At 41.0% G+C, this 27679-nt stretch overlaps 1 protein-coding gene across 2 annotated transcripts in view; it reads right to left on the bottom strand.

Moving 5' to 3' along the window:
* Positions 1-27679, bottom strand: part of KDM4C (lysine demethylase 4C) — a 389700-nt gene that overhangs the window by 27117 nt on the left and 334904 nt on the right. For both annotated transcript variants that reach the window (XM_070496076.1, XM_070496077.1), the window contains one exon: positions 11168-11338. In XM_070496076.1, the coding sequence (XP_070352177.1) occupies positions 11168-11338 (171 nt within the window). The remainder of the gene's footprint in view (positions 1-11167; positions 11339-27679) is intronic.

Below are 27679 nucleotides of genomic sequence, written 5' to 3'. Positions count from 1 at the left end.
TATACAACAATTCACGTTATCTAAACCAGTAGTTTCAAATATTTTCAGGGCTAGAGACCTCAAAATAGAGGAATCTTATGTGGAAGCCCAAATACTAAAGGCTCACTGGAACACAGCCCTACTCTAAGGACTAAATATTCTTTACCTGGAAAGGAGATGAAACTTAACATATGGACTTGGATTCAAATTTAAAAATAATTCTTGATATTGACTATGAATTTTAAAATAACGTACTAATTGTCTAAGGTATGACTAGAATAACAAATTTAATACTTGAATATGTAATGGCTATTAATGTTAATTTAGTCTTTAATTCAACATTTATTATCCACTTACTATAAACCTGGCCATGTACTCAGTACTGGGTACATAACAGTAATTCAAACAGACATCGTCCTTGCTTTCAAGAAGCTCAGGTTAGTGGATGTCACATATCAAACTGAGATAAATGCTATGACTAACAAGTCTGAGTTAAAATGGCAAATCTAGAATTTAATTTCTTCTTTAAGTAAACACTTATTCATTAATTTCGACTACACTGCTAACAAAAAAATTTCTTTCCTTTTTTTCCCTCCCTTCCTTTTTCTTTCTTTGGAAAAACAAAACACATCCTGGTTTGAAATGCGATCTTGAAAAGACTGATCTCTAGAATATATCAAAGGATTTTTTTTAGGTCTGAGCACATTCACCACATTTAAGATTTCATTGGAGAGGGAACCATTCCTTTATCTGGTATTTTCTACTCTTTCTCTAAAGGTACGAAATTATAATCTCGAAATTAAATTTTTGAAGACCTACACTATACACATTTCCAAAATACTCCTGATATTAAGTAGATCTACAAATGAACTGTCCAACGTGGCTTTCTAGAAGTTCAGAATATTAAAAGAAACAACAAATATGGATTTTTCCTTTCTGTAACGAAATTTTGAGAAAGTTAAGTCAAGGAGCAGAGAGGAACCACATTCTTTGAGCACCTACTCTGTGTAAGGTGCTACACTGTGATGACTATAGACATTCTCTCATTTAATATTTAGAACAATTAAGTTAGGTTGTGTCGCTTTCATTTTATAGAACTTAGACTCTGACCTGAAACCACACACAAAAATGAACTCAAAATGGATCATAGTTCTAAATGTAAGACCTAAAACTATAAAATTTCTAGAAGAGAACATAAGAGAAAATCTTTGTGACTTTGAGTTAGGCAAAGATTTCTTAAGATATAAACCAAAAGCATGATCCATAAAGAACTACTGATAAATTAGACTTCACTAAAATTTACAACTTTGGGGGGCTGGCCACATGGCTGGGTGGTTAAAGTTCCCTGTGCTCCACTTCAGTAGCCCAGGTTTAGGGGTTCAGGTCCTGGGTACAGACCTACATCACTCACCAGCCATGCTGTGGCAGCGTCCCACATACAAAGCAGAGGAAGACTGGCACAGATGTTAGCTCAGGGCTAGTCTTCCTCAAGAAAAAAAAGAGGAAGACTGGCAACAGATGTTAGCGCAAGGAGAATCTTCTTCAGAAAAAAAAAATTTAAACCTTTTGCTCTTCAGACACCATTAAGAAAGTGAAGGGGCCAGCCTTGTGTAGCGGTTGAGTTCACGTACTCCACTTCAACAGCCCAGGGCTCATAGGTTCAGATCCTGGAAGCAGACCTACAGACTGCTCAACAGATCATGCTGTGGTGGTGTCCCACACACAAAAAATAGAGCAAGACTGGCACAGATAGCTCAGTGCCAATGTCCCCCAGCAAAAAAGAAAAAGGAGGAAGACAAGATACAGACCGGGAGAAAATATTTGTAAATCATACATCTGACAAAGGATTCATATAAAAAATATTAAAAAAAGAAAACCACTGCAATTCAATTTTAAAAAGAAGTGAAACATTTGAATAGGCTTTTCAACAAAGACGATATATGAATGGGTAATAAGCACTTGAAAAGATGCTCCAAATCATTAGTCCTCAGGGAAATAAAAATTAAAATCACATTGAGATACTACTGGACACCTACTAGAATGGTTATTATTCAAAAGACTGACAATAGCAGGTGCTGGTGAGGATGTGGAGAAACTAAAACCTCATACATTGCTGGTGGGAATGCAAAATGGTACAGCAACTTTTGAAAACAGTTTGGAAGATTCTTACAAAGCTAAACATACAACTCAGTAATCTCACTTCTAGATATTTATCCCAGAGAAATGAAAACACACACCCACACAAAGGCTTGAAAGGAAATGTTCATAGCATCATTACTCACAATAGCTCCAAACTAGAAACAATCTAATGTCCATCAACTGGCAAATGAATAAACAAAATGTTACACCCGTCCAATGAAATATTCAAACTGGGAGAAAAAATGCAGAACATCCAACAAAGGACTCCTGTCTAGAACACACAAAGAATTCTTACAAGCCAGTAACCCGGCTCATGTCCCTCCTCACCAGTGAGTGTTCTTCAACACTCTGGTCCGTCACAATTGCTTCCATTTCTGAATTTATTTTTAAGAATCTTCATTGGTTATTTTTCCTGTAAAACCTTTCAGATCAGCTCCTTGTTGGGGATGAGGGGATGTAAGGGGCATCAGTGATAAACAAAACAACACAAATGGGCTGGAATGGCGCCTGAATTCTCAAAGCTGTGGTGGCCTCACTGACAAGAGGTGTCCCTTGGTCAACTTGGTCTCTGCCACTGTAATGTCTACATGACTACCTGATTTGAAAATCCAGGGGCTTCCTAGGATCCCACAGCACAGAATCTTCTGGGAACAACTTTTTTCTTAGTCTTTCAAACCCACTTAGGCATTTTATTTTGCTTCCAGGACACCCAGGATCACTCCTACACCTATGCTTATACACCTTTGAATACCCCCCAGTGCCCAGCACAGTGCTGAAAACATAGCTCAGGAAGAATGTTATCACTGGATATTCCCAAACATAGGGTAGATTTGGTTGATAGTGTCTGCCACCCTTGGGTTTAAGCTCTGCACTGAGAAATGATGATGAAGTCCTGGAAATTAATAACATTGCCCTCAAGTTCAAGGTAGTTATTTTGATTTTGTTAGGCTGAAGATGAGATGCTATACCTTGGTTCCCCTGGACAGAAAAGGATGGGAAAGAAACACCAGGATCCTGTCTCCTGGGAATAAGTTCCCCAAACCAATCACCTCGAGATAATTACCAACAGAGAAATAAGAGAAATACTGTCAAGTGAGGGAGGTATATACTTGAAGAAAAACATAACTGACAGTGTGTCTTCAGGGCAACTAGTTAATCTCCTGCATGGGACATCAGGGCAATGACATACTTTTCTTCAGAGGATCACCAGTGCTAAATGGAAATTGTCAATATGATGGCTACAGAATCGTGGTCAGAGAGATACATACAACTGATAAAAGAGAAAGGGAGCCCAACCCAACTTTCCATTAGTATGCTCCAGGCTTTAATGCAAAAGGCCACACAAGAGTTACACAAAAGGGAATAAAATCCCAGGGCCTGGTAAGCATCAACCCCACCAACTTAAGAGAGAGTCTGTAAAACTTATGAGACTAATAAGGCCTCAGTGAGGGGCACATGGTTTAGAGAGCTGACAAATCAGATTAAAGCTGATGTTAATTAGGAGCCCCTGCCCAGTAACTGTGGGTTTCATCTTCAAAGGTACAACCAGACTCTCTGCTTCTGAAAGGCCTTGAGGACTTTGATTATTTTTTCTTAGTAAACTCCTAGCCAATATAGTAATATTGTTCCTCCTTGGTCGGTAGATTCTATCTACTTATCTATCAATTAAATTGTGTTTAAATACAATCTATCTATTGTAAATTGTGTTTATAAAAGATGCAGTAATGTGTTTTGTAAATAGTATATTGCTATACGTGTTATTTGTTTTTTGAAGATGTTTGAAATACGAGAATTTGAATTACTAAACTAATGTCTGATTTATTAGATTTATGGGCATTAAGTGCTTAGAAAAATTGTGAGAATTATATACGTTAAATCTATAATCATAGTTAAGATGTCCAAGGAAATTTGATTACTTAACGCAAAATGTTTAGGATTTGATCTGTCAAATTTATACATCATATAAACATTAACCAAGCAACAAATGAGTTTGTTCTTACTTTTTATGCAAAAATTATTAGATTTAGAAATAAAATAAAATTTGTCAGCTGAATTTGAAGGCTTAGAAAAGTAAATTTTCCACTGATTCTAGAAGAACCAGGACTGGCAAGGCGGGGGAGGGAAGGGGCATCAGTCTGGAGCAAATATACCACAGATGGTCTGGGATGGGGTGCACCTTCCACCTGACTTGAACATCCAGGGTACCTCAAAATCTAGGAGCCAAGAGGAATCCAAAAATGCTTCCAAGATGCTATAGCATAGAGTGTATCTGGAACAACTTTTTTCTTAGTTTCTCAAACCTCCTCAGATATTTTCTTTTGTCTCCAGGACATCCAGAGTCACCCCTGTACTACACGTGCCAAGTGGGAGCTTGTGAGGTACTGAACACTGAGCAGCTCCTACACCCTGTCCATCAAAGGAGGCACGAGGTCTTCTCCCACAGCTACACCAAGTCCCAGAGAGCAGATTTCCTGGAAGGTGCCCAAAAGCAATGGAATACAGGGGGCCCACCTAACTCTGTCACCCCTAGTTTGGGGATCCTGGACAAATCAAAGCTTTTGCGACTTGGCAAATATCACACCTGTGAAATGAGCAAGAACTTACTTTGGAGCAGAGTTTGTTATGAAAAGCCAATGAAATAACACTTTAAACACTCAGAAAAATAAAAGCATAAATGTAGAAAATTATATATATATTATATATTTATAATTATAGACATATCTTTATTATAAAATCTAAAGATGCTAGGACTGCTTCACGGCAAGTGGAAACAATATGCTCAGTGAAATCTCACATGTGCAGGGACCTGTTTAACCTAACAAGTAGGAACAAAGTTCTGAGGACACATCTTCTAACCAAATTTCATCAAGAGCAGAAAAGGGCAGCAAAAACTAGATGGGGAGGAAAAAGGAAAAAAAACTCTACAGACTGAAGTTAATATCCTAAAAAATTTGATTTTGTCCCTACAATGTGTCAGGCATTTAGCTTATTCAGTCCTTTCAATAATCCCAGAAGATAGGAACTATTATTCACATTTTAGTGGGGGAAGAAAACCTGAGGCTTGAAAGTTTAAGTAATTTGCCTATAACTAAGGAAAAAAATGAGCTCTAAGAACTTCAGTTTGCATTGTACAGCCAACAAAAATTAACGGCCATGACACTCCACTCCGAAAATCCTGAAGAGTATAGTTCTCGTGCTTAGTCCCCATTCCAACACAGGCTGAAAAATGTAGCAAGTCCTCAGGGAAATTTCAGTGACGGACTCGCTGTTGAACTTCTAAAGGGTCCTGTTTCTCTTCTCACGCCCAGTGGTGAATGTTAAGTGCTCGTTATGGAACTATCCAGATCACACTGCACAATGCTCATCCCTCGAAATCAGCTCTCCGTTCAGACGAAAGGAAGCAGTCATCACTCTAGTGTCAACACGGGCATGCTGGTGGATCCTGGGTCTTAGCATGGGCTAAACGGAGGCCCTGGAATCGCCATGCTCTTTGAGTTCTCTCAAGTGGGCCACTTCCATTCCCATCAAAACAGTAGGAGACAAAAAAATTCATCAGGAAGTGTGTTGCAATTTCATAGACTGACAGATGGAGGCGTGAGGTAATACATCTTTTATTACTTCCCTTGACAGCTACAGATTGCATGCTGAGTTTAACTGGGCTGACACACATTCTGCAGCTGTATTTTTGAGAGAAATTTTTGGACATTTTTCAGACTATCACAAAAATAAAGCACCTAGGTATGGAAAGAAATTTCCTGGTAGTTCAAAGAAAGCTTCTCCCTACTGCTCTAAATACTCTCTCTAGCCACAAAACCCTAACATAGGCCTTTCAATGCCTGGTAATTTATTTTCTCACATGGATAGGCCAGCCTACATTAAAGGTTTCTCCTCTGTTAGGTTTATAAAATGATTTGTAATTAGTGATTCTATAAATAAGGGAATGTAACTTTTTTTTTTTTTTGTAAGATTTTATTTTTTCCTTTTTCTCCCCAAAGCCCCCCGTACATAGTTGTATATTCTTCGTTGTGGGTCCTTCTAGTTGTGGCATGTGGGACGCTGCCTCAGCGTGGTCTGATGAGCAGTGCCATGTCCGCGCCCAGGATTCGAACCAACGAAACACTGGGCCGCCTGCAGCGGAGCGCGCGAACTTAACCACTCGGCCACGGGGCCAGCCCCGGAATGTAACTTTCTTTACTCAAGCATCAGGCTTCACAAAGGACTACATTTACGTCACACACAAATAGTTTGAGATGATTACCCTTGATTCTAAATTTTATTTTCATAGTTAAAAAATTGAAATTGTGGGGCTGGCCTTGTGGCCTAGTGGTTAAGTTTCTACGCTCTGCTTCGGCGGCCCAGGGTTTTACCAGTTCAGATCCTGGGCACGGACATGGTAACACTCCTCAGGCCATGCTGAGGTGGCGTCCCACACAGCACAACCAGAAGGACCTACAACTAGAATACACAACTATGTACTCGGGAGATTCAGGGAGAGAAGAAGAAAAAAAGAAGATTGGCAACAGATGTTAGCTCAGGTGCCAATCTTTAAAAAAAAAAAACACTGAAATTGTGCTGCACCCTTATCGCAGCTCTAATTATCAAGGACCTGCAGCTTAGAGACACTGGTTCTTTACTAGCCAGTAACACTGATGTGACATCGCATTTGATGACAGAGCCTGCCCACCACACTCACACCTGATAAGCACACTGTGTGGATTAGAGAGTTTTCAGAGAAACAGAAGAAAAAATCATTTTCTACCCTGTTTTAGATGCCACAGGTATATCAATTAATGAAAATAAGATTTCTCTGAAGAATGTGGGATGTATTTAGTGTTTCCATCAAATAATTATTCTGCCACGATCTGCAAGACAGAAACAGACCTGATTACATTTTTCTTATCTCCTGATGAAACTCCCCAGTAGGGTACCAACAGGGTCCCCATCTCCCAGAAGACAGCTCTGACATAGAATATCAAAGATGGATGTGAGGTGATCATAACAATTAGGCCATATGGCCTAAAAAATGGTCATGTTAACACATTCACATTATATCATATATGGGAATAAATATAATTTATATGCGAATATATTTATAATATACTTAATTGTACACATACATTATATCTTAAAATATAATATCAAATTCCTTTATCTAAAACTGAAGTCTAGCTGACATACTACAATTTAATCCTGTAGCTTTCATTAACATCATGAGAAACAATGTGACCCCAATCAAGCCTTGATAATCCTTTAAGTTTTAAAAGCTTGCTTTATAAAATCTATGACTTCGTCTTTTGGGAACCTAGATGATGACCAGGACAAAGTACATGGCTAATGGAGTAGATCTACAGAATGCTACAAACCGACCAAAACAACGTGGCTGCTTTACAGAAAGGAATGACACTCTGCCACAGAGTTAGAGCTGTGGCACCAGAGTTTGGCATCACAAGGAAAACAATCTTCTAAAATGCCCCAGGACAATATATTTGTGATGGTTAATCTTATCTGTCAACTTGACTGGGCCTCTGATGCCCAGATATTTGGTTTTGGTCCAACATTGTTCGGGGTGAGTCTGTGATGATGTTCTTGGATGACTTTGATATTTGAATTGATAGACTGAGTAAAACAGATTACCCTCCTAATGTGGGTGGATCCCATCCAATCAACTGAAGGGCTGAATAGAACAAAAAGGCTGACTTTCATGAGCAAGGAAGAATTCCTCCCACCTGACTAGCTTTGAGCCGGAACTTAGCTTTTTCCTGCCTTTGGACTTGAAATGAAACATCGGCTCTTCCTCAGTCTTGAGCCTGCAGGTCTTTGGACTGGAACTACACCATCTGCTCTCCTGGGTCTCCAGCTTGCTGACTACAGATCTTGGGACTTCTCAGCCTCCACAATCACATGAACCAATTCCTTATAATAAATCATACACATGCACACACATACAGTTACGTGTTGCTTAACAATGGGGACACATTCTGAGAAATGCATCCTTAGGTGATTTTGCCATCATGCAAACACCATAGAGTGTACTTACACAAACCTAAATGGTATAGCCTACTACACACCAACACACCTAGCCTATATGGTACTAATCTTATGGGACTACCATTGTATACACAGCCCATTGTCGACTGAAACGTTGTTATGCAGTGCATGACTGTATATTTACATATCATATATTTAATATATTAAATACACACACACACATCTTATTGGTTCTGTTTCTCTAGAGGACTCTAATAAAACATTATAAGAAAAAATAAAACCTTAGGTACATAGACACCAGTGAAGTAAAGCTGGGGACACCTCATTCAGCACCAAGACAACAAAGGGGAAGAGGCCACAGCAGCTGACAAATGGTGACACTACTAGAAAGTATGTGAAATTTGAAAATACAACATGCTTCAAATATACCTACTTGGTCAAAGAGGCCTCGAACAAGTCACCAAAAATGTAGATGAGATAGGATGGCAGGGAGTATTGACAGCGGGAAAGACTGCATAAGAGAAGCCCTACTCACAGACAATCATAACTGTTTTTTCCCTGAAAAAATTATCATTCACACAAATTTAAACAGATGTCCCCTTTCCAGTCTATGTCAACTCACACCATTGCCCCCTCCCTCCAAGGCTAGAGCTTGACCACACCCACACCCCACTGCTGAACCTCAAATCCTTATCAAATATGCTAAGTAATAGCTAATCAAGCTGTAAAGAATTTTGCCTTTTCATTCTTTTTGATTTAAATGCCTTGGCATTCCCGAACAATCTTAGAAACTTTAGAGCCTGTGTTCGCACAATACTGATGCATACTTAAAACCAAACTTGTGATAAAGACCTGACTATCTGCTCAGGTTTTGGGATTAGTGCTCAGAAGTCTTTTATCCCATCCCCACCACGCTCCCCACCAAAGTTTTCCATTTTTTGTTTGTTTGTTTGTTTGTTTGTTTGTTTGGAGGAAGATTAGCCCTCAGCCAACTACTGCCAGTCCTCCTCTTTTTGCTGAGGAAGCCTGGCTCTGAGCTAACATCCGTGCCCATCTTCCTCTAGTTTATACGTGGGACGCCTACCACAGCATGGCTGCCAAGCAGTGCCATGTTCGCACCCAGGATCCAAACCAGCGAACCCCGGGCCGCCGAGAAGCGGAACGTGCGAACTTAACCGCTGCGCCACCGGGCAGGCCCCCTAAAGTTTTCCATTTTTTGCTGGCTCAGTACTTATAGTTTGCAGGAAAGAAGGCTAATTCTAAAATAAGTATGTAGCCTGGGCGGGGCTGGCCTCAGTCTTCTGTATATTTTTGTGCTTTTCCTGTCCTTGCACATCTCTTCTTCTCCTACTTTAAACGTCTTTTCTTCCCAGGGGTTAGGAACAAAGGTTCTAGAGTCAGACTGTGGGACTGAATACTCCTCCCAACACTTATTAGCTGTGTGTGGCCCTGGGAAAGTTATTTACCTCCTTGTGCCTTAGTTTCCTCAGCAGCAAAATGTAAAACATCATAGTGTCTGGCATGTAGGATTGTAAGGATGAAATAAATTCAAGTACATCAAGTTCTTGAAGCTGTGCCTGGCACGTGGTCCACGTTAGAAAGTCAGCCCTTACTAACCCTGTGGATGCTCTTAGCTATTCTTCTGGACCCAACAGGTGCTAAGTTGCTTCTGGTTCTTTCATAGCACTTACTGTGCTGTAGAGAAAGCACCCATTTACCAGCCTGTGTCCCCTCAGACTGGGCAGGAATCATACTTGTCTTTTTCATTATCTTTGCCAGCACCCAGTGTGCTGTTTGGCACACAGCAGGTACTCAATGACTGTGGAGTGAGTGTTCGAAGGGACGATCTATTCTAACAAGGAGAATGTGGTACCTAAGGGTTGCTGTTTATGAACGGCCATGGCAAAGCAGTAAAGTGAAGTTCCAGTTAGAATTCTGCGAAGAAACATCATTCGTCCTTTTGGTATATGACCAGGTCTGGGAATTTTTAATTTGTCTAAATTCATTTGCTTTAAAATCTTTCAAATAAAGTCACTTTGTTTACAAACTTGTCCCTCTTAATGGCACAGAGAAGTAAGCATAACAAAGCTGACTGAATCAATGTTTCTTTGGTCCCAGGGGACCAAAATTCTGGAAATATTTATGAGCAAGCTCATAAGGTTGCATTTAATTATCAACTGCACATAACGCATAACTGCTACTATCCCAGAGTCATTAAGAAAGGTCTTTCCAAGTACAAACAAGAGCAAAGCATCAACAGATCCAGGACAAGGCAGAAGTTACAACTGCAGTATTGAGGCCTGGCTCCCCAAAATGGAACTCCCCTTAAATATGGAAGGGAAAACAAGATGACCAGAAGACTAACCTGCTCCCAGTTATGTGATCTGACCTCAGTTTCAAAAGACCTTCTGTGGAAAGTACTCTTCTCGTGAAACATTCTGTTAAAAAGCAAGCCCCTGAGACACAGTCCTAGTTCCTCTGAATAAGCCCCAAGGTGTTCACTGAGGCGAGACAGGAAGGAGAAGACAGACAGACAGACAGGTGTGCACGCACGCATGTCCCGTTCCAGACACAGTTAAGAAACTCTGAGCCTGAGCAAAAGCCTGAGCCCTTTTCCTGTGTGATTTCTGTGACTCCCATATGAAATATGCACAGATGTTTCTGTCAGATCACAGATGTCACCATCAGGTCAGTTAATAAAAGCCATATTCTCCAGTTACGCATAAAGAAAAACATGTAAGAAAGGAACTCAAACATGCTAATACTCTGTAACAGAAAAGAATAGGTGGATTCACATTTTGTTTCCTGGCCACATACACTTCTTACTTAGTAAAAGGAATTTGGGAAGATGAGTCTTCTAAGTTCACCTGGCTACTATTTAGAATGAGGAAGGCTGAGGAGCCTCCTGGATAACAGTACTTCTTTGTGGTGGGAAAACAGCGCACCTGAATCGGATATTAAGTGAAATGAGTTACTCCAAAAGAAAAATTCCTGAAAGGTTCAGCTGGTTTAGTGATACAAAAAGTGCACCGAGGAGCAGGCACCCCAGCAACCTACTCACCACAATATCCTCAGGGAACGTGTCTCTGCTGAAGGAGCCGTCATCAAACACGACCTCGTAGAAGGTCTGCGAGGTCACGGCCATCACTCGGCAGCTGTAGTACCGGGTGTTCCGATGCTTCGTGATGACCGTCTGGCCCACGGAGATGCCCTTCTCACCAGCCTTGGACTTCTAAAGAAGGGGCAAGAAAAAGGAGAGAAAATAAAAGAAACATTTATTTAGAAAACAGTCATTGACTTGGTCATATTTTTTTAAATTTTTTAACTTTTTATGGCGAATAATTTCAAACTTAAAAGTTCTAAGAACATGAACAGTACAAAAACACCTATATACTCTTTGACCCTTTACCTGCACTCATCTATTTTTATCGATTACTATTAACATTTTACTATTTCCTTTTTTGGCATATTCTTTCTATGTTTTATATATGTATATATGTAAATGCATATATGAATATTAATAACCCCCTGAACCATTTGCAAATAAGCTACATACGTCATGGGCTTTTACTCCTAAATATGTCAGTGTGTATTTCCTAAGAATAGGGATTTTCCTTTACATAACCACAGTACAGTTACTAACTTTAGTAAATTTAACATTGGTAAGATATTTTAATATACAATGCATATTCCAATTTTGTCAACTAAGCCAATAATGACCTGTATGGCACCAGCCTCCTCCCCTGCTCTCAAGTACAGGGTCCAGCCTAGAGTCGGGTATGGCATTTAGTTGCCACGTGTCTTTAGTCTCCTTTAATCTGGAACATTTCCACAGCTTTTCTTTGTCTCTTATGACTGTGATAGTTCTGAAAGATACAATTCTACCTCCCCATGCTTTTTCAGTGGAACATTTGTCTGATGTTTTCTTATGATTACATGCTGTTATATATTCCTAGCCAGAATACCACAAAGATGATGTATTCTTCTCAGGATATCACACCTGGAGGCACATGATGTTTGTCTGTCTCTCAGTGGTGATGTTGACTTTGATCCTGGTCAACTGTGTGGTCCAGTTTCTCCACTTTATAACTACTATTTTTGCTTACAACTAATAAGTAATCTGTGGGAGAACCATTAGCACTATGCAAATATTCTGTCCCTACACACTTCTATAGAGTTAGCGTCCATTGATGAGTCTTGTCTGACCCAATCTTCTATGATGGTGGTGATATGCTGATTTTTCTCGCTCCAGCACTCCCTCCACACTTACTAGTTGGCACTTAGCATTTGTTAAGCAAGAGTCTCCTTCTCTCTCCACATTCATCCATTCATCCGTCTGTCCATCCATCCATCCATTATCAATATGGACTTAATTCCTCTTCCCCCATTGTTTTAACTCATCTTAAATTATTTTGGTGCTCAGAGTATCCCAGATTTGGCCAACAGAAGCCTCTTCAAGCTTTTTCCTGTCTTTTAAACATCTTTTTTTTTTTTTACCAGTTCCCTACTTTCTGACCGACAAGATGTCCCAGGATCATCTTGCCCCAGCCCTGGATTTAGCATTTCCTCAAGGAAAGTGGGTTGTTTTAGAAGGCAGTGATATTAAAGACCTAGATCCAGGTGCTCAGGTGTACTTATTACTACAAGGGTGTCTTTGCTTCTTGACTCTCTCAATAGACAGAGTAAGGAAATATATGCATGTATACACACGTATGCATACATATACACATGTACGTATATTTGTATAAATACGTATGTAGCTATGTTAGAAATCCTGCATCATGGTGATATCCCCACAGGGTTCTTTCTTGCCTTCCCCCATTCCATCTTTGCATGTCCTTACTTTCTCAGTGAGAACCTCGGTAAAACAACATGAACCCATTTACACATTTGCTCAATCCTAAAATACACCCAGCTACTTTTTGAAAACCTGTAGCAGAGCTGATAATTTTAGACAAGAAAAACGAGCCTGCAAGACAAACTACTTCATTTCTAAATTAAACACTAGGGTAAAGTTCAATTATCAATTCGATAACAGCTGGATAGTCAGGATGGGCTGCACGCTTCCCTAAGAACACGGGCATGAGTTGTAGACTCCACCTTTACTTCCTTTTTTTCTTTCCATTCCTCTCTTTCCACACATGTTCACGGCCTCCTGGAACACCACGACTAGGTCTCAGGGTGTACACATCATCCGGTGGCAGCATAAGACTTTGGGATAAAAGCCTTCTCTTGAAAATGCTTGGCAGAGTGCCTGGCTCACAGTAAGTCCTCCAGAAATGATTGTTATATTATGGGTGTTTTGTTTTTCAGGATAAGACTTTTGCTCCCCTTTCAGGAACTCCTACAAACCCATTCCTGCCAGGCAAAGATGGTAGTCAACATCTTATGCAGAAATCTGCTCTCCAGCTCTGGGACCCCTTTCCTCCCCAACTCCAAGTCTCATTCATTGACCTGATTCATTTGATGCCACAAGCTCTGACCCACTAGAAGAGACCCTGAATCAAGCACTTGGGAAGGTCCAGGCCCTTAGCTAAATGGGTTCTGGAAGACATGGTCTCATAATCACTAAGATACTAACATTAGTCTAACACATTATCTACACCTCCAGAAAGCCAGGACTCATTAAATCCCAGTGTTTCCCAGCAGGGGTATTTAGAACATCACCAGAAAATAAAGTGTCATCATTCAGCATATCGGTTCTATTAAAGGCTTTACCTTTTTGCCCTGAATTTCAAGAAAGGCTAAAACATCCTGTAGGGGACAAAGTGTTATATTTGATCTTTACCTTCCAGAAACCAAAGAAGACATGTCCACAGAGTCTTTAATTCACTAATTCCTTCAACAGTTATTCCTTCAACTTGTTATACCAGCCAGTGGGCACCAAGCACCTCCTCTGGTGCTGGGGACTCAAATATACAAAAACCACTAAAATTCTTGATCCCTGTTCCCTGAAACAGGCCCACACAGGTATGTGCCATGAAGCCATCATACAGATGCACGATGGAAGACTGATGGGATGTATTCTAGCACGCCATCTTGAACATGACTTTGTATTCATGGGCAGAATTAGGGCAGGAGGGCAATGAAGCACAGAGTGATGGGCATGAGCAAAGACCTAAAAGCAGGAAACAGCCTGTTCTGTTCTGAGAACTGCGAGAGGTCCTGCTGTTGTGTGGGAGGGGAAGAAGAGGTAGGAGGAGAGTGTAGAAATGGCCTAGGGCCCAGAGGTCAGGCTATGGGGGGAAGACGAGGGGAGGGCAGTTCTTAGGCCACCCTAAGGAATCTAGACATCATCCTGTGAGCCTATGAAGCCACTGAGAGGTTTAGGTACAGAAGGAAAAATGATGCAGTTCTATATGGCTACAGGTGCAGAAGGGGCTGGTGGAGCTTATTGCAACAGTCCAGGTGGGAGACGAGGGCCTGGAGTAAAGAACTGAGGACAAAGATGCTCATGATTTGGATAAGAGGCAACTCTCCCAAAAATGTGTTGCTAAGGGTCTGCTACTTGTAGAGTGGGCCCTGCCATCTAGTTTCTCAAATGCCTAACAAAACAAAAGGATATTTTCCTCCTTGAAATCATTCCCTAGTGAATGCTGGGTTATTTGGGAAAATTTTTTATACCTTTGGTATAGTTAGGTGTGTAAACATCTTGACAAAAAACAACAGTAAGAAGCCTGTAGTGGTTTGAATGTGCTATGCTTGAAGTAGAAGTCTTTACTTTAACATCAAGGCCATAGTATGTGACATACGCTGAAATAATTACCTCATTTCCTACCTCATTTCTCTGTCCATCCCATTTAAATATATCTAACCTTTCAAAGTAAGAGAAGGATTTAGAGGTAATAATAAATACAAACAAAGGGACAGTCTGCAGAGTTATCTACCTCCAAAATTAGGCCTATGACTGCTATGTAAGATTATAGGTTACCAGTAACTCTAGGAGGTGAAATCCACAACCTGTGTGGCCACACACAGTGGCTCTGAGCGACCTGAATTAGAGCCAAACAGAGCTTCATCTCAGCAACTCTCTTTGGTAGATGTACCTCTGGCAAACTGATGTAAAAATACTCATGGTCAGAATGCAAGTACTGTATTTTACTATATATTAGTTCCTTTTGCATATGTTATTACAACTGAAATTCATCCTCCAAGGAGACAATGGTTTGGATTTGAATTCTAAGCTGTTTCTTACTAGCTGTGTGATCTTGGGGATGTTTACTTAACTTCTACCAGCCTGTTTGCTCATCTGTAGAAGGGATACAACTTACAATGAAGGTTTGCTGTAAAACAGGATGAAGTCCACAAAATACCTAGACTCACAGGCAGCTTGTTCTCAGCAAATGTTAACTGGCTTCATTTTAGGAAATGGAGAACATACCTAAGACCCTAGCCCCAGGTTAATAAACCACTCTTCCCTATTGTACTCAGCAATTGGCATGTATGACTGCTCAGCACCCTGATTTCATATGACAAGACTCAATCCAGCATCACTGTCATGCTCTCTGCCTCATCCACTCCTGACTCTAACTCTTGTCAAATGTGGGCACAAAGTGATGGTCCTTAGGAAAGAAGGCATAATGAGGTCTCCTCCCCGTCACCCCTAAAGCTCCCAAAGCCTTTGTTTACAAGTCTCTTAAAGCCCCGGCCAAATGTCACTTTCATTTACTGTCCCTCCTACGACAGGAAAATCCATGGGTCAGTGTCTTTTTATCCACGGCACCCAGCACAGCATGTACAACATTGTTGCTGCCAAACAATGAATGAATAAAGGAATGAATGAACTAATCAATGAAAAACTGAATGAAGGAAGTGTGAGGACAGGTACGGACACATTTTCAAAATGGGAGAGGACTGATTCTAAGCATTCACTGTTCAGAAAAGGGCAAAGAGACATAAAGGGGAGTTTTAGGAAGACGTTCCTCTTTTTAGGGGTGAGTAGGCATGTATGCAGGTCAGAGGGAGGGAATAAAGAAGGCTTATGGTGAAATTCACAGGGTGTGGAAAACGGAAGCAGCCAGTAAAGGGAGAAGAAAGGTGATACAGGCTTGATGGAGAAAAGGTTGACTCTAGACCACAACCATCTTTTTTCCTGCTTAGGACCTGAAATTTATGCAAATTGACTGGTTGGAAAGATGGCCGGCACACAAATTAAATTCACAGCCTTCATCTAAATAAAAATTTTCATAAGCTTCAAGCATGACCATTTCGTGGGGAGTACTAAGGAAAACAAATTTTTTTCATAATGCTATTTTGATAGGATTTCTGATTTATTTTTGCAGGAAAAATTTATTGACAAGCATACCCCATAACCGATTATACATCCTTAAAAATAATTCCTGTCAGAAAAGCCTAAGAATCTATTGATGTTAAGAATGTCACTGCTGATCAGAGAAGACAGACGTTATGTAAGGGGCTCCATCAGATTAAAGAAACAGCTATGGTATTTTGAAGATTAGTGTGCAGTCTAAGGTTGTGAAAGTCAAATTTTCTTTAACATGCACTAGGCAGAAATGAACAAACTGGTTTTTTTTTAAAAAATGCACAAATTCTTTTAAAGAAAAGCTAGAGTCAGTTTGAGATGCTGGGGATGTGAAAAAATGTTAAGTAAGAACATCTTCTAGAAACCCCACAAAAGCATCAAAGAGTTCCTGGGAAACAATAACACATCTAGAGTTTCCAACACACATCCATATACATGAGTTAATTAAATTCTCCCAATAACCTTGTTAGGTAGTTTTTATTTTCATTAAACAGTTGAAGTTCTTCCAACATGAGTACCCCGGCACCATCAACTAGCTGAATAAATGTGGAAAGAAGTCAGAAGAGAAATAAAACCAACCAGGAAGTGGGACTGATGGAATTCGAGCAGTTTCCTAAAGAAGTCACATTTTCTTTTTCTTTCTTTTAATTACGATTTATTGAGTACCACCTTTGTTCTACATACATTTTGAGGCACTTCTCAGATAAGAATTCATTTACTCTCCCCAGTATACTCACAGAATTGAACTAGTAACTTGGATTTGGAGCCTATCTGGTGATGAAAAATGCAGAATGTATAACTGCATATGCTCTCAGTTTTCATAATATTATATACACATGACATGCGCACACACTGCGGTAAGTTGCAAAAATGCCAAGAGTCTTCTCTTCTCCCTTTTCCCACATCCCTTACAATTTGACTTTATACCTCCTCCCATCAAGAGCTGGAGTCTATTTTTGCCCCCTAGAATCTGGGCTGGCCTTGTGGCTTAGCCTGCTTCGGCCAAAAGAACACAGCAGAAGTAATGATATGCCAATTCAAAGCCTTTTGCTCAAGAGGCCTTGCACACTTCTGCTGTCTCTCTAGGGACCCTAGACTGTTGTGTGAACAAACTCAAGTTATCCTGCTGGCAGATGAGATATCACATTGACCAGAGCTGAGGCCCTAGACATGTGAGAAAACTCACACCAGAGAAGGCAGGATGTTCTGTAGCTGACCACAGATGACTGGGGCAACTAGTCTGGAGCAGAAGAACCACCCAGCTGAGCCCAGCCTAAACTGATGACCCACAGAATCACCAGCAAAAGAATTGTCATTGTTTTAAGCCATTAAATTTTGCAATGGTTTGTCACACATAAGATAATAGATATAAAAGGAATACAAAAAATATATATACTGAGCTGTTAGCAATGTATAGCTCTAGGTAACAGGATTTTATTTATTTGCTTCTTTGTCTATTTCTCTGTACTTTCCATTATGTATTTCTTTAATAATTCTTGAAAATGCTAAATGTAATAAAATACAAGAGTCCGTGCAAGTTTCTAAATTCTTTTTTTTTTTATTTTGAGGAAGATTAGCCCTGAGCTAACTGCTGCCAATCCTCCTCTTTTTGTGGAGGAAGACTGGCCCTGAGCTAACATCCGTGCCCATCTTCCTTCGCTTTATATGTGGGACACCTGCCACAGCATGGCATGCCAAGTGGTGCCATGTCCGCACCTAGGATCCGAACCGGTGAACCCCAGGCCGCCAAAGCAGAATATGTGCACTTAACCACTGCGCCACCCGGCCGGCCCTCTAAATTCTTTAAATAACCAATCCACAATCAGATATACTCAATTGAGATGCTCAAAAAAAGCTGACGCCAAATTACTTAGTAAGAAAAGACCATCTTCAACATTTACCTTTCAGTTAATATGATATAAGAATGACTTGAGGAAATGAACACTTTGTAAAGTGGAATGATCCCAAATTTATGATAGAATTTCATCTGACTTACTTATATCTCCTATATTTGGGCCAAATGTGATATAACAAAACAGGCACCTTTATTCTGTTCTTATTAGTCAATACTAATTCCTAAGATATGTTGTTTCAATCAAATGAACAGATTTTATTCTCAGGTTTGAAGCCATATTAATTAAAAAAAAAACTCATCAAGTCTTTTTGGGACTCATTACTATACCTGTCCTTCCCATCACACCTAGCCACATCCAAAGGGCAGCACCAATAGTAGGATCCAATTGTTTAAATATAGAAGAGTTTTCTCTCCACTGGTACCATGTTGCCCTCAATCAGGTGTGGGCTTAGAAATTCAACAGGTCCTTATTACAAAGCTCTCCAACGTTCCTAAGACTCGACCAATGTTGAAATAAATGACCACACTTCAGAGAAAAGATAGCTAACCATCAATGATTACAACCTGAACAGGGAGAAGAAGATGTGCCTAAAACCTGGACTGGCTCATCAAAGATGAACCAACATCCAACAGGCTGACCCCAAAATGTTTAAAGCCACTGTTGACAAAACAGGATGAAAAAAATCATCATTCCTTACCTGATGTGTACTCTGCAGCATAAACTCTGAGCCAAAGAGCCAAGAACCAGCTGGCAAACAATGCAAAGAGGAAGAATAATGCAAGGATGGATGTGCAGCGAAAAAGCAATGAAATACTTATGACAAGTAAGGCACACTGCTAGGTGCTGAGGATTAAAATCAAAGAATGAGAGAGTCCCTTCTCTCCAATAGCTCACTGGCTAGTGGGGAAGACAGACATGGCTGATCATAGTGCAAGGTAGTAAGAGAGCCCAGAAGAGTGCAAGCAGGGGCCCTGTATAGAAAGCTTCACCACAAGGAACATCGAACCAGGCCCGAGGGAGCCAGGATGCCCACATGTACACATGGCAGGAAGGCCACTTGAGAGTGGAGTATCTGTGCCACAGACCCCTCTGGGTACCTTGTGAGCCTATGGACCCCTACTCAGAATGATGTTTTTAAATGCATAAAATAAAACACACAAGATTACAAATGAAACTAATTATACTGATAAAACAAATTTGTGGTATATTATCTATGATTCTGTAATAATGTATTAAATACTAATATCTAGTGTCAGGTTTAATAACTATTCATATCCTAATTTCAAGTTTGTGGCGAGTGTGAGTAATATTTTGAGATCTCTGTTACAATGGTAAAGTCACTTTCTATTGTGGACAAAGTCACAAAACTGCTAGTGCCATCGTTGTCTATGCTTAAAACTGACAGAATTGTTAAATTCTAGCTAGGGTTTAGTGAAAGAAAATTGTAATTTTTTTCTCATCTTCTAACAGACAAACTTTTAAATGATAAAAGATTTTGTCACCTGGAATATTTAAAGGCACAGCAGTCAACCTTTTAATAACAGCCTTACAAAAATCACAACAATGTCATTTATACAATGGTGCTTGTATCTACTGTCAATAAAAGGACAGAGTAATGAAATGAAACTCAATGAAGGCACCTTTGTGAAGGGTAAAGTTATGGAGGCTAAGTGGGTAATTTGGGGTGACCTAAACTGACACAGGAATCTAACTTAAATACTGAGACTGGAATACGCACTGCATTCTCAAAGATCATTTCTCCCCGAGTTTTAGACACAGAGCAGAGAGCAGTTAGTTCAAGTTGACCTCTACAGGGAGGTCTCAGAGGGACAGAGTCCTGCATGGTAGACAGAAGGAAGATTCCTATGCTTGGGCAAGGTGGATTTTCTCTCATCAGACCTGGCAAGGCTGATCTGTGCTCACACCTTGAAGGAGGGTCACCCACCATCACACAGGGATGTGTCACGGCAGAGAGATCACCTTGGGAAAATCTGACTAGGCTCTCCATCTATGTAATGATGTTAACAAAGCGTGTAAATCTAAACACAATCATGTACGCAGAAGCTCCTAGAGCCAGCAAGGCGGGAATGCTGAGGAAGAGAAGCTCAGTAACTTATCCAACGAACAGGCCAAAAGCACACTTCCATTTGTATCCCATTGACCCTTCCACCTTCTCAACTGTATTATTTCTCCCTAATTTCTATGAATTCGTAACCTGTGAGATATTATTATTCTATTTTTTCAAGTATCCATCTTATAAAAATTCCCAGAGGGAGTTGAGTAAATAAATTTATACAAACTATTCTTTTACGAAACTTATGCAGCAGAAGTCACTCATCTCGATTTGCCTTGTAATAACGAAAGCTTTCTTTGTAAAATTACAAGAGCTAGGTAAAAATCTTCTACCCAGGAAAACCTAAATCCCTGGGGCTTCATGAAGAAATAATTGCTCTTACAGCACTAATGCCCATGCAGACTCATAAAAATGTCACAAGCATTTAATTTTCTACATGTCTGTTTGTTCACGTGTACTTTTATTTCTCATGGGTTTTTAAGTACAAACATATAATACAGTGGGAAATGGTGGTAAGCAGTTTCCCAGTTGATTTAAGGTCTTATTCACTTTAATGTCTGTAGAAGTATAACTAATAGGCTGCAGAAGATACTGAGAAAAAACTAATTCTTTTCCATCTGAGCCAAGAGCTCGCCTCAGAGGTAGCAGTCTTGTTCGAGAGGTAAGTGAAGAGGGCTGGGATGGGAGAAGCATCTTCCGACACCTCACGGGGTTAAAGTAGGAAACTGCCAACAGGGAGGCACCACCTGCTTTCTATTCTGAAGAGAAGCAACTTCCTTCATAAAGAGCTGAGAGGAAAGCTCACCTCAGTTAGACTGGTGGAGCTGGAGGGCAGTGGCAGCGCCCCACCACTAAGATGGAGCCTGATGTGAGCTCCTCCTCAGTCAGGTCCAACCTCGGTAGTTGCTGGGGAACATCTGAGTCCCTGGATGCCTGCCCCCAGAAGCTCTGCCCTGGGCTTTTATATTTCACGAGCTCTTCAGGCTTCTTGCGGAGCAACAGTAAAATTTGGGGAGAGCAACAGATTCAACAAAATTTCAATCATTCACAGCTGGCTGTGTGTGTGTAGAAATCAACAAGGTGATTCTAAAATGTACATGAATGCAAAGGACTTAAAAATACTAAAAGCAATCTTGAAAAAGGAAACTGGTATTGGAAGAATTACAATTGGGGGAAAATAAGGAGGAAAAGCATTCATCCAATTATAAGGTAATACAACAATTTTTAAAAATTACCTCGGATGGGACATGTCAACAGAAAGCAGCAAGGGACACAGGGCATCATTATACGGGACTCCGACAAATGAGGATTTCTGAACCTCAACCTCAGAGAGGGAATGGGTTTAAAATAGCTAAAATGTTGCAAAAATTTTCTAACAAGGTATCTCAAAGCAAAACAAACTAATTAAATGGTTTAACAGTTTTTCTGAGCCACCAAGAAGGAAGCCCAGGTAAATAACGAAACCATGTAAGCTATTCCAAGCCCTAGTCTCAAGGTGGAAAAGTGACTGCCCAAACAGCACTGTCTAAATGAAATGCCATGCGCCCTGACGCTGAAATCCTGGAACTTCTGTAACTTTCAATGACTGTTGAACGTCTCTGAAGTTCCACTTCATCATCTGTAAAATGGATACAATTCTAACACCTACCATACAGCGTTGCTGTGAGGACCAAATGAGATAAGGTACTATGTATGAAAGCACACAGTAAACTATATAAGGCATTATATTAATATTAGCTATAGCTAGTACTTTCATTTACCTTATCTACATTGATACACTGCTCCCAACAAAAGGGGATAGTCGCCTTGAAGAGGAGAGAAAATCAGGGTGGAATATAACTCTGTTCTATAAAGACACACTACTTAAATGAGCATCAGAGAGAGATTGAGTAACACAAGCTTCCTATGTTTCCTTTGAAATTTCAGGAGAAAAGGCCAAAGGAACAGTGGAAGAAAAGTCAGCCAAAAGCTTTCTACGGCCCATCACAACAGCAGCAGGAGCGGTACAGATTCCGCCTAGCTCTCTCTCCAATGTTAATCAAAGGGAATAATCCACAGTCTTTGAAGTCCATTATTAATGAAGCAAGCTAGTATCCAACTGTTAGTCTGTCTAGTGTTAATTAAAGGCATCTAAGTGCCCAGCACTGTGCTTGAAAGACAGATGTGTAGGGTTCCCGTGGAGGCAGGAAGGGAAGGGAGAGACCTGGAGGCTCTGTAGCAGTAACGCCTCCTTCCCAGTCATGCCTGTAGCCCCTCTGTTCTCTCGAGTAACACCCAAGGTACTTCTCAGTATCTAATAAGGATACTCTTGTTTTCTCCAAATACAAGATAAAGACACATAACAGAGTTTAGGTACAACTAAAAGTTGCTTAACAAGCGTTTGCAAATTTTGTAGTTTCTTCTAATTCCTGACAAATGTATGGGGAAGGGGGACCAATTTAACTAAAAGGCCTACCTAGTACTTGAGGAGGGACAAACCAAATGGGAAACAACGCATGAGGGTATGCAACGCCCACAAAGGAGAAGGTTCCACTTCTCCCTGCCTCCTGCCCCAAGCAGAAGCTTCGGAGTGCCAGGTCAACCTGGCTAAAATAACAATCAAAACAATGTTTCATTGACAAATGTAGAAACAAGAATGTCTTCTGTTCCTCAGATACTACTGTCTGTAATTGCACTGTCCCACCACACCCAGTGTGGGACAAGAAGACAAGAGAAGACGCATGATATCTCACACGGAAAACAAGTCACCTTGGGATAAAGAATGGTAAGAAACTGCCCATTTACCTGGAAAGGAAAGAAGTATTGACTCCATGTGAGAAATGTGTCGGAGCCCAGGATGGCTACCGGCATTCTGTAGAAAAGCAGGACAAAGAAGCTGAGGGATTCCCAGGCTGATGTGCTTCCTGCCAAGAGACCTCACAAGGCCTTTCTAGTTAATCCAGGGTTTTATATGTCATATTTGTTGAAAGTGGACATATAATGTAGACCTCGGGGTAGCCTTTTAGATAGAAATGTTGGAACTTATCTCATATAATTGCCTTTTCTATTGCCTGCAGTTAAGTCTTAAAAAGTTATACCTTCATTACACTTTGTCAGTATCTACGGATTTCATTATGACCGTGGCATCTAATTACTGTTTTCTACATGAAAGAATTGAAAATCCTGCCTCTTATGCTTTACAAGATGTTGGCATGTGAAATACCCTTTGCTCTCGTGTGTCTGTTACACATTCCATTTATATTTCTCTACTGTATCCATGGTGCTTGATTCTAACTCCAATGTTAAAATATGGGATTAGTGTCACTACTTAATTTTTTTAACAAGCTATCAGACAAAAATGCATTCCTTAATTACTAAAACAAACAAAAAAAAGAGTGTAAACTGCTGAAAAGCTTAAAATTCCCTGGGAACTGAGAAATACGAATTCTGTGAGAAAACACACCTTACCTATGCTAAAACATGTAACCAGATAAGTGGTCCTTGGAGTGGAAGACGATTTTCCTCAGTATGTGTGGTCCTGGATGTTGCCAAGTATCAGCTGGCCCACGTCAATATTTCTTCAGGCAGTTGGCCCCTCACAGTGGACCTCTAGGTCTGCTGACAGGTCCCTGAGTCCACGATGCACTTCGTGGAGGGAATTAACAGAGCCAAGTAGGAGCACACAACACTGACAAGTTTCTCCTGGGGATTCTGATGAGTCTGCTTTTGTGATAAAAACCAAACACCTGTACCAAGATGCAGATTTTTAAAAATCTTTTTTTTAAATCAGGATTAACTTGCAGTTTTACAAGGCCAAAAATAAAAGTTTAGGCGAAATATTCTTTTATTGGAAGTCACATTATTACACATCTTAAGAGAGATGAAGATAGGAAAGGCTGTGAACAAGAGATCTGATAATCAAGCCTCCAGAGAGGATGACTGTTAACACTCACATTAATAACACAAGGGGGGCTGGCCTGGTGGCATAGTGGGTGAGTTCGTGCCCTCCGCTTTGGCGGCCTGGGGTTCGCAGGTTTAGATCCCGGGCACAGACCTAGCACAGCTCATATCAAGCCATGCTGTAGCAGCATCCCACATAAAACAGGGGAAGATTGGCACAGATGTTAGCTCAGCAACAATCTTCCTCAAGCAAAAAAAAGAGGAAGAGTGGCGACAGATGTTAGCTCAGGGCCAATCTTCCTCACACACAAAAGAAAACACTTAGGGCCTCAGGCCCCAACATAGCTTCAAAGTTATTTTAGGGGCTCTTTAGGCCCTAGGAGCAAGCACTGTCTATTTGCCGAATAAATAAGACGTCCCACACAACTTATGTATGAAAACTAACAGTTTTCAAACACATTTGGATGTTTCTGGGAAATGAATTTGAAATAATATTCTCTCACCTGATCAGATTAAAGATAAGAAATCTGAGTCTGGAGAAAGGCTGTATATAAAGGCAGAGATATTGTTCTGAGCAATTTGGGAACTGACTCTGCTCTCTGCCCCTAGATGAGGATGTGACCTTGGCAACCCTGAGTCTGATTCAAAAGTGACTGCTTGCAAATTTTCCTTAAATGGAAAGGCCTAGACTGTTATGAGTAAATTCTTCCAGAATGGAGATGTAAACCCCTAATCTAGAGCAACTATATGGTAGCAAAACACAGCTTTTATTCAGATCCAGCAGCAGCCAACCCCATGCAGACCCTGTCCAACCAGGGACTGATGGACAGGAGGAGAGCCCGACCAAAGCATTCGATCTCTGCTCTGCCTGCACGTCTCCCCATTCTCACTAGTTTCTGTATCCGTGGCTGTTTAAAACTGGAATCTGCAAAGGAGGCATCTGTTACCACTTCACAACTTCAAAAGCCCCGTGAAACACTTTAGTATCAGAAGTAGATCTAGAACCACTGTAGCTGGTGCCTGAACTGAAACTGGTACGATGACCCTTACCAAGTGGCCAGACTTGGAAAAAGATCTGGAAAGGGGCGAAGGACAGAAGGGTAAGCTAAAGAATGACTCAATGAAGGCAGAAGAGCCTCTGGCCGGGACTCTGAGGTCACTGGGGGAGTTTCTGAGGAGGAGAGTGTCAGTGTCAGTGGAACTTCTCCTCTATGCCCCACAGCCAGGCCCAGCAGAAGGCAGGATGGCTCTCCCTAACTGCACGAGCTAAGAGGAAAGAACAATGGGATCCCCAAAGGGAACTAAGCCCAGGCCACAGGGAAGTGCTGGGGATCCACTCAAGCCCTTGTTCTCCTGACAGAAACCAGCAGGGACAAAAGCTCCACACTCACTAACCCCGGCCTTCCTGTGGATATGGCTGCAGAAATAGGGGTCAGAAACTAAAATGAGGGGTATTAAATAGAGGACAGAGGTTTGAAATGGGATAGATTTAATTTTCTTAAAATTAAGAAAAGTGCTGTCTTCCCTGGTCTTACCTGATAAAGTGAACAAGGGAAAGACTGGTTCCAAATGTAAATCCTCTAAAATGTCTGTGCTAATATTTCTCCTCCCAGGCAAACCTGGCCTTAACTTTCTGTCATCTGGGATAAATGGACTGAGATCTCAACAAAATACTTCTACTGATAAAGGGTGGGATAAACGGATTGAGATCTCAACAAAATACTTCTACTGATAAAGGGTGAGAGATTTCTTTTTCTAAATGTATGTTTGATTTAGGAAGAGATCAGATTCAGGCCTGAATCACTGGAGATTTTTTTTTTAATCCTCGCTAAGAATTTTTTACCCTAGACTTTTGCTTTGGTCAGAACTCTGTTTTTCAATATCAGTGCAAATTCAGCAGGGCATTTGGAAAATAACTTACTTAGGTAGAAGAAACGAACCATACCCAGATACCAGATAATTATACACAAGTTTGAGAAGAGTATAGTTGGTCATTACAAACCGCATTGAACAGAATGGAAGTGAGCAACATCCAAATTGTTATAGGAAGAACTACCACCACCACCACAATTCCACCGCCAGAGAAATGAAGACACCCGGATCTGGGGGACATAAGAGGGTTTGTGGAAATGGCACCATTCAGATCGTTGCTCGATGAGACGCTGGTTGTCTCTCTTAAAAGGATGGAAGAGAATCTAAAAGGGGACAGAGATGAGCTATGGAATTGAGCTCCAGACTAAAGGAGGGAAAATAAAAAGGAAATGGAAAGGATGGATTCGACCCACAGCTGCATTTGACGTACCAGCCCTGCTGGAGCCAAGACAAGCTCACCGGCATTACAAGGCCACGTGGAAAGCAGACAAATCTCCTACATGGACTAATTCTCGCTGATCTGGCTTTCTCTTGGAGATTTCTCTCTTTCTCCCTTTCACTCTACATCTGATTAGTTACTAAGGCCTGTGAGTCTACCTTTGACGAGTCTCCAGAACCAACATGCTTCTGCTTACCCCGGATGTGGCCACCGTGGAGATCCAGTTCCCCACCTCCTCTCACCTGAGGAGAGCACCAGCTTCCTGACGAGCTTCCCGCATCTACCAGTCTCTTCTGCTCTGCAATCAGCCTCCACTTGCTCTCAAGATACAGTGTCCTACCACTGTCCTGAACATACACCTCCTGTGGGGGACCCCCGCTGACAAGATAAAGGAGGACCCTCTTAAGCTTTGCCTAAAGCAGTGGCAAAGGAGTCAAGAGAATGCCCTGGGACACAGGGATGAAGAGAAGTCCAAGGAGCTGTGTCCAGGACGGGAAACTCTTCAAACAAGACAATTAATAGCTTCTCCTGCCTGGTCTCAGCACTTGTCCCTCTTCGTGTGTTCAGATGTATGTGTGCACACACGCACATCCATATGCAAGACAGCTGTTGGATAGCTTATGTTTGCACTCAATCGGGGGGGATCAACTATCTGTGGATCTTGCTCTTGGGGGGCCTCCCTAAAACAACCTCCTCCCCACCATGGTCCACCTCCTCTAGAAAGGACACACCTTCCAGCCCCTCATCTCATCTCTAAAAATGGATCCTTGCCCAGCCAAGGTCATTTCCCTAACTTGAAGAAAGAAGATAAATTTTTTTTTTTTTTTTTTGGTGAGGAAGATTGGCCCTGAGCTAACATCTGTTGCCAATCTTTCTCTTTTTGTTTAAGGAAAATTGTCCCTGAACTAACATCTGTATCAATCTTCCTCTATTTTGTATGTGGGACACCACCACAGCACAGCTGAAGGGATGGTGTGTAGGTCTGCACCCAGGATCGAAACCCATGAACCCTGGGGCTCTGAAGTCGAGCACATGAACTTAACCACTATGCAACCAGGCCAACCCCAAGAAATTTTTAATTTTAATTCAGGGACATATAAAAAGGGGCATTCCACTGTACACAATGCCTTCACTCTCTGATTACCCAACCGACTTCTCCAGCCTCATCTCCCCCATCAGCACTTCTCTTC

This window comes from Equus asinus, chromosome 23 (genome assembly GCF_041296235.1).
Source record: "Equus asinus isolate D_3611 breed Donkey chromosome 23, EquAss-T2T_v2, whole genome shotgun sequence".
NCBI lineage: Eukaryota > Metazoa > Chordata > Mammalia > Perissodactyla > Equidae > Equus > Equus asinus.
Note: the sequence above shows the minus strand (reverse complement) of the source record. Positions and strands in the feature narration are given on the sequence as shown.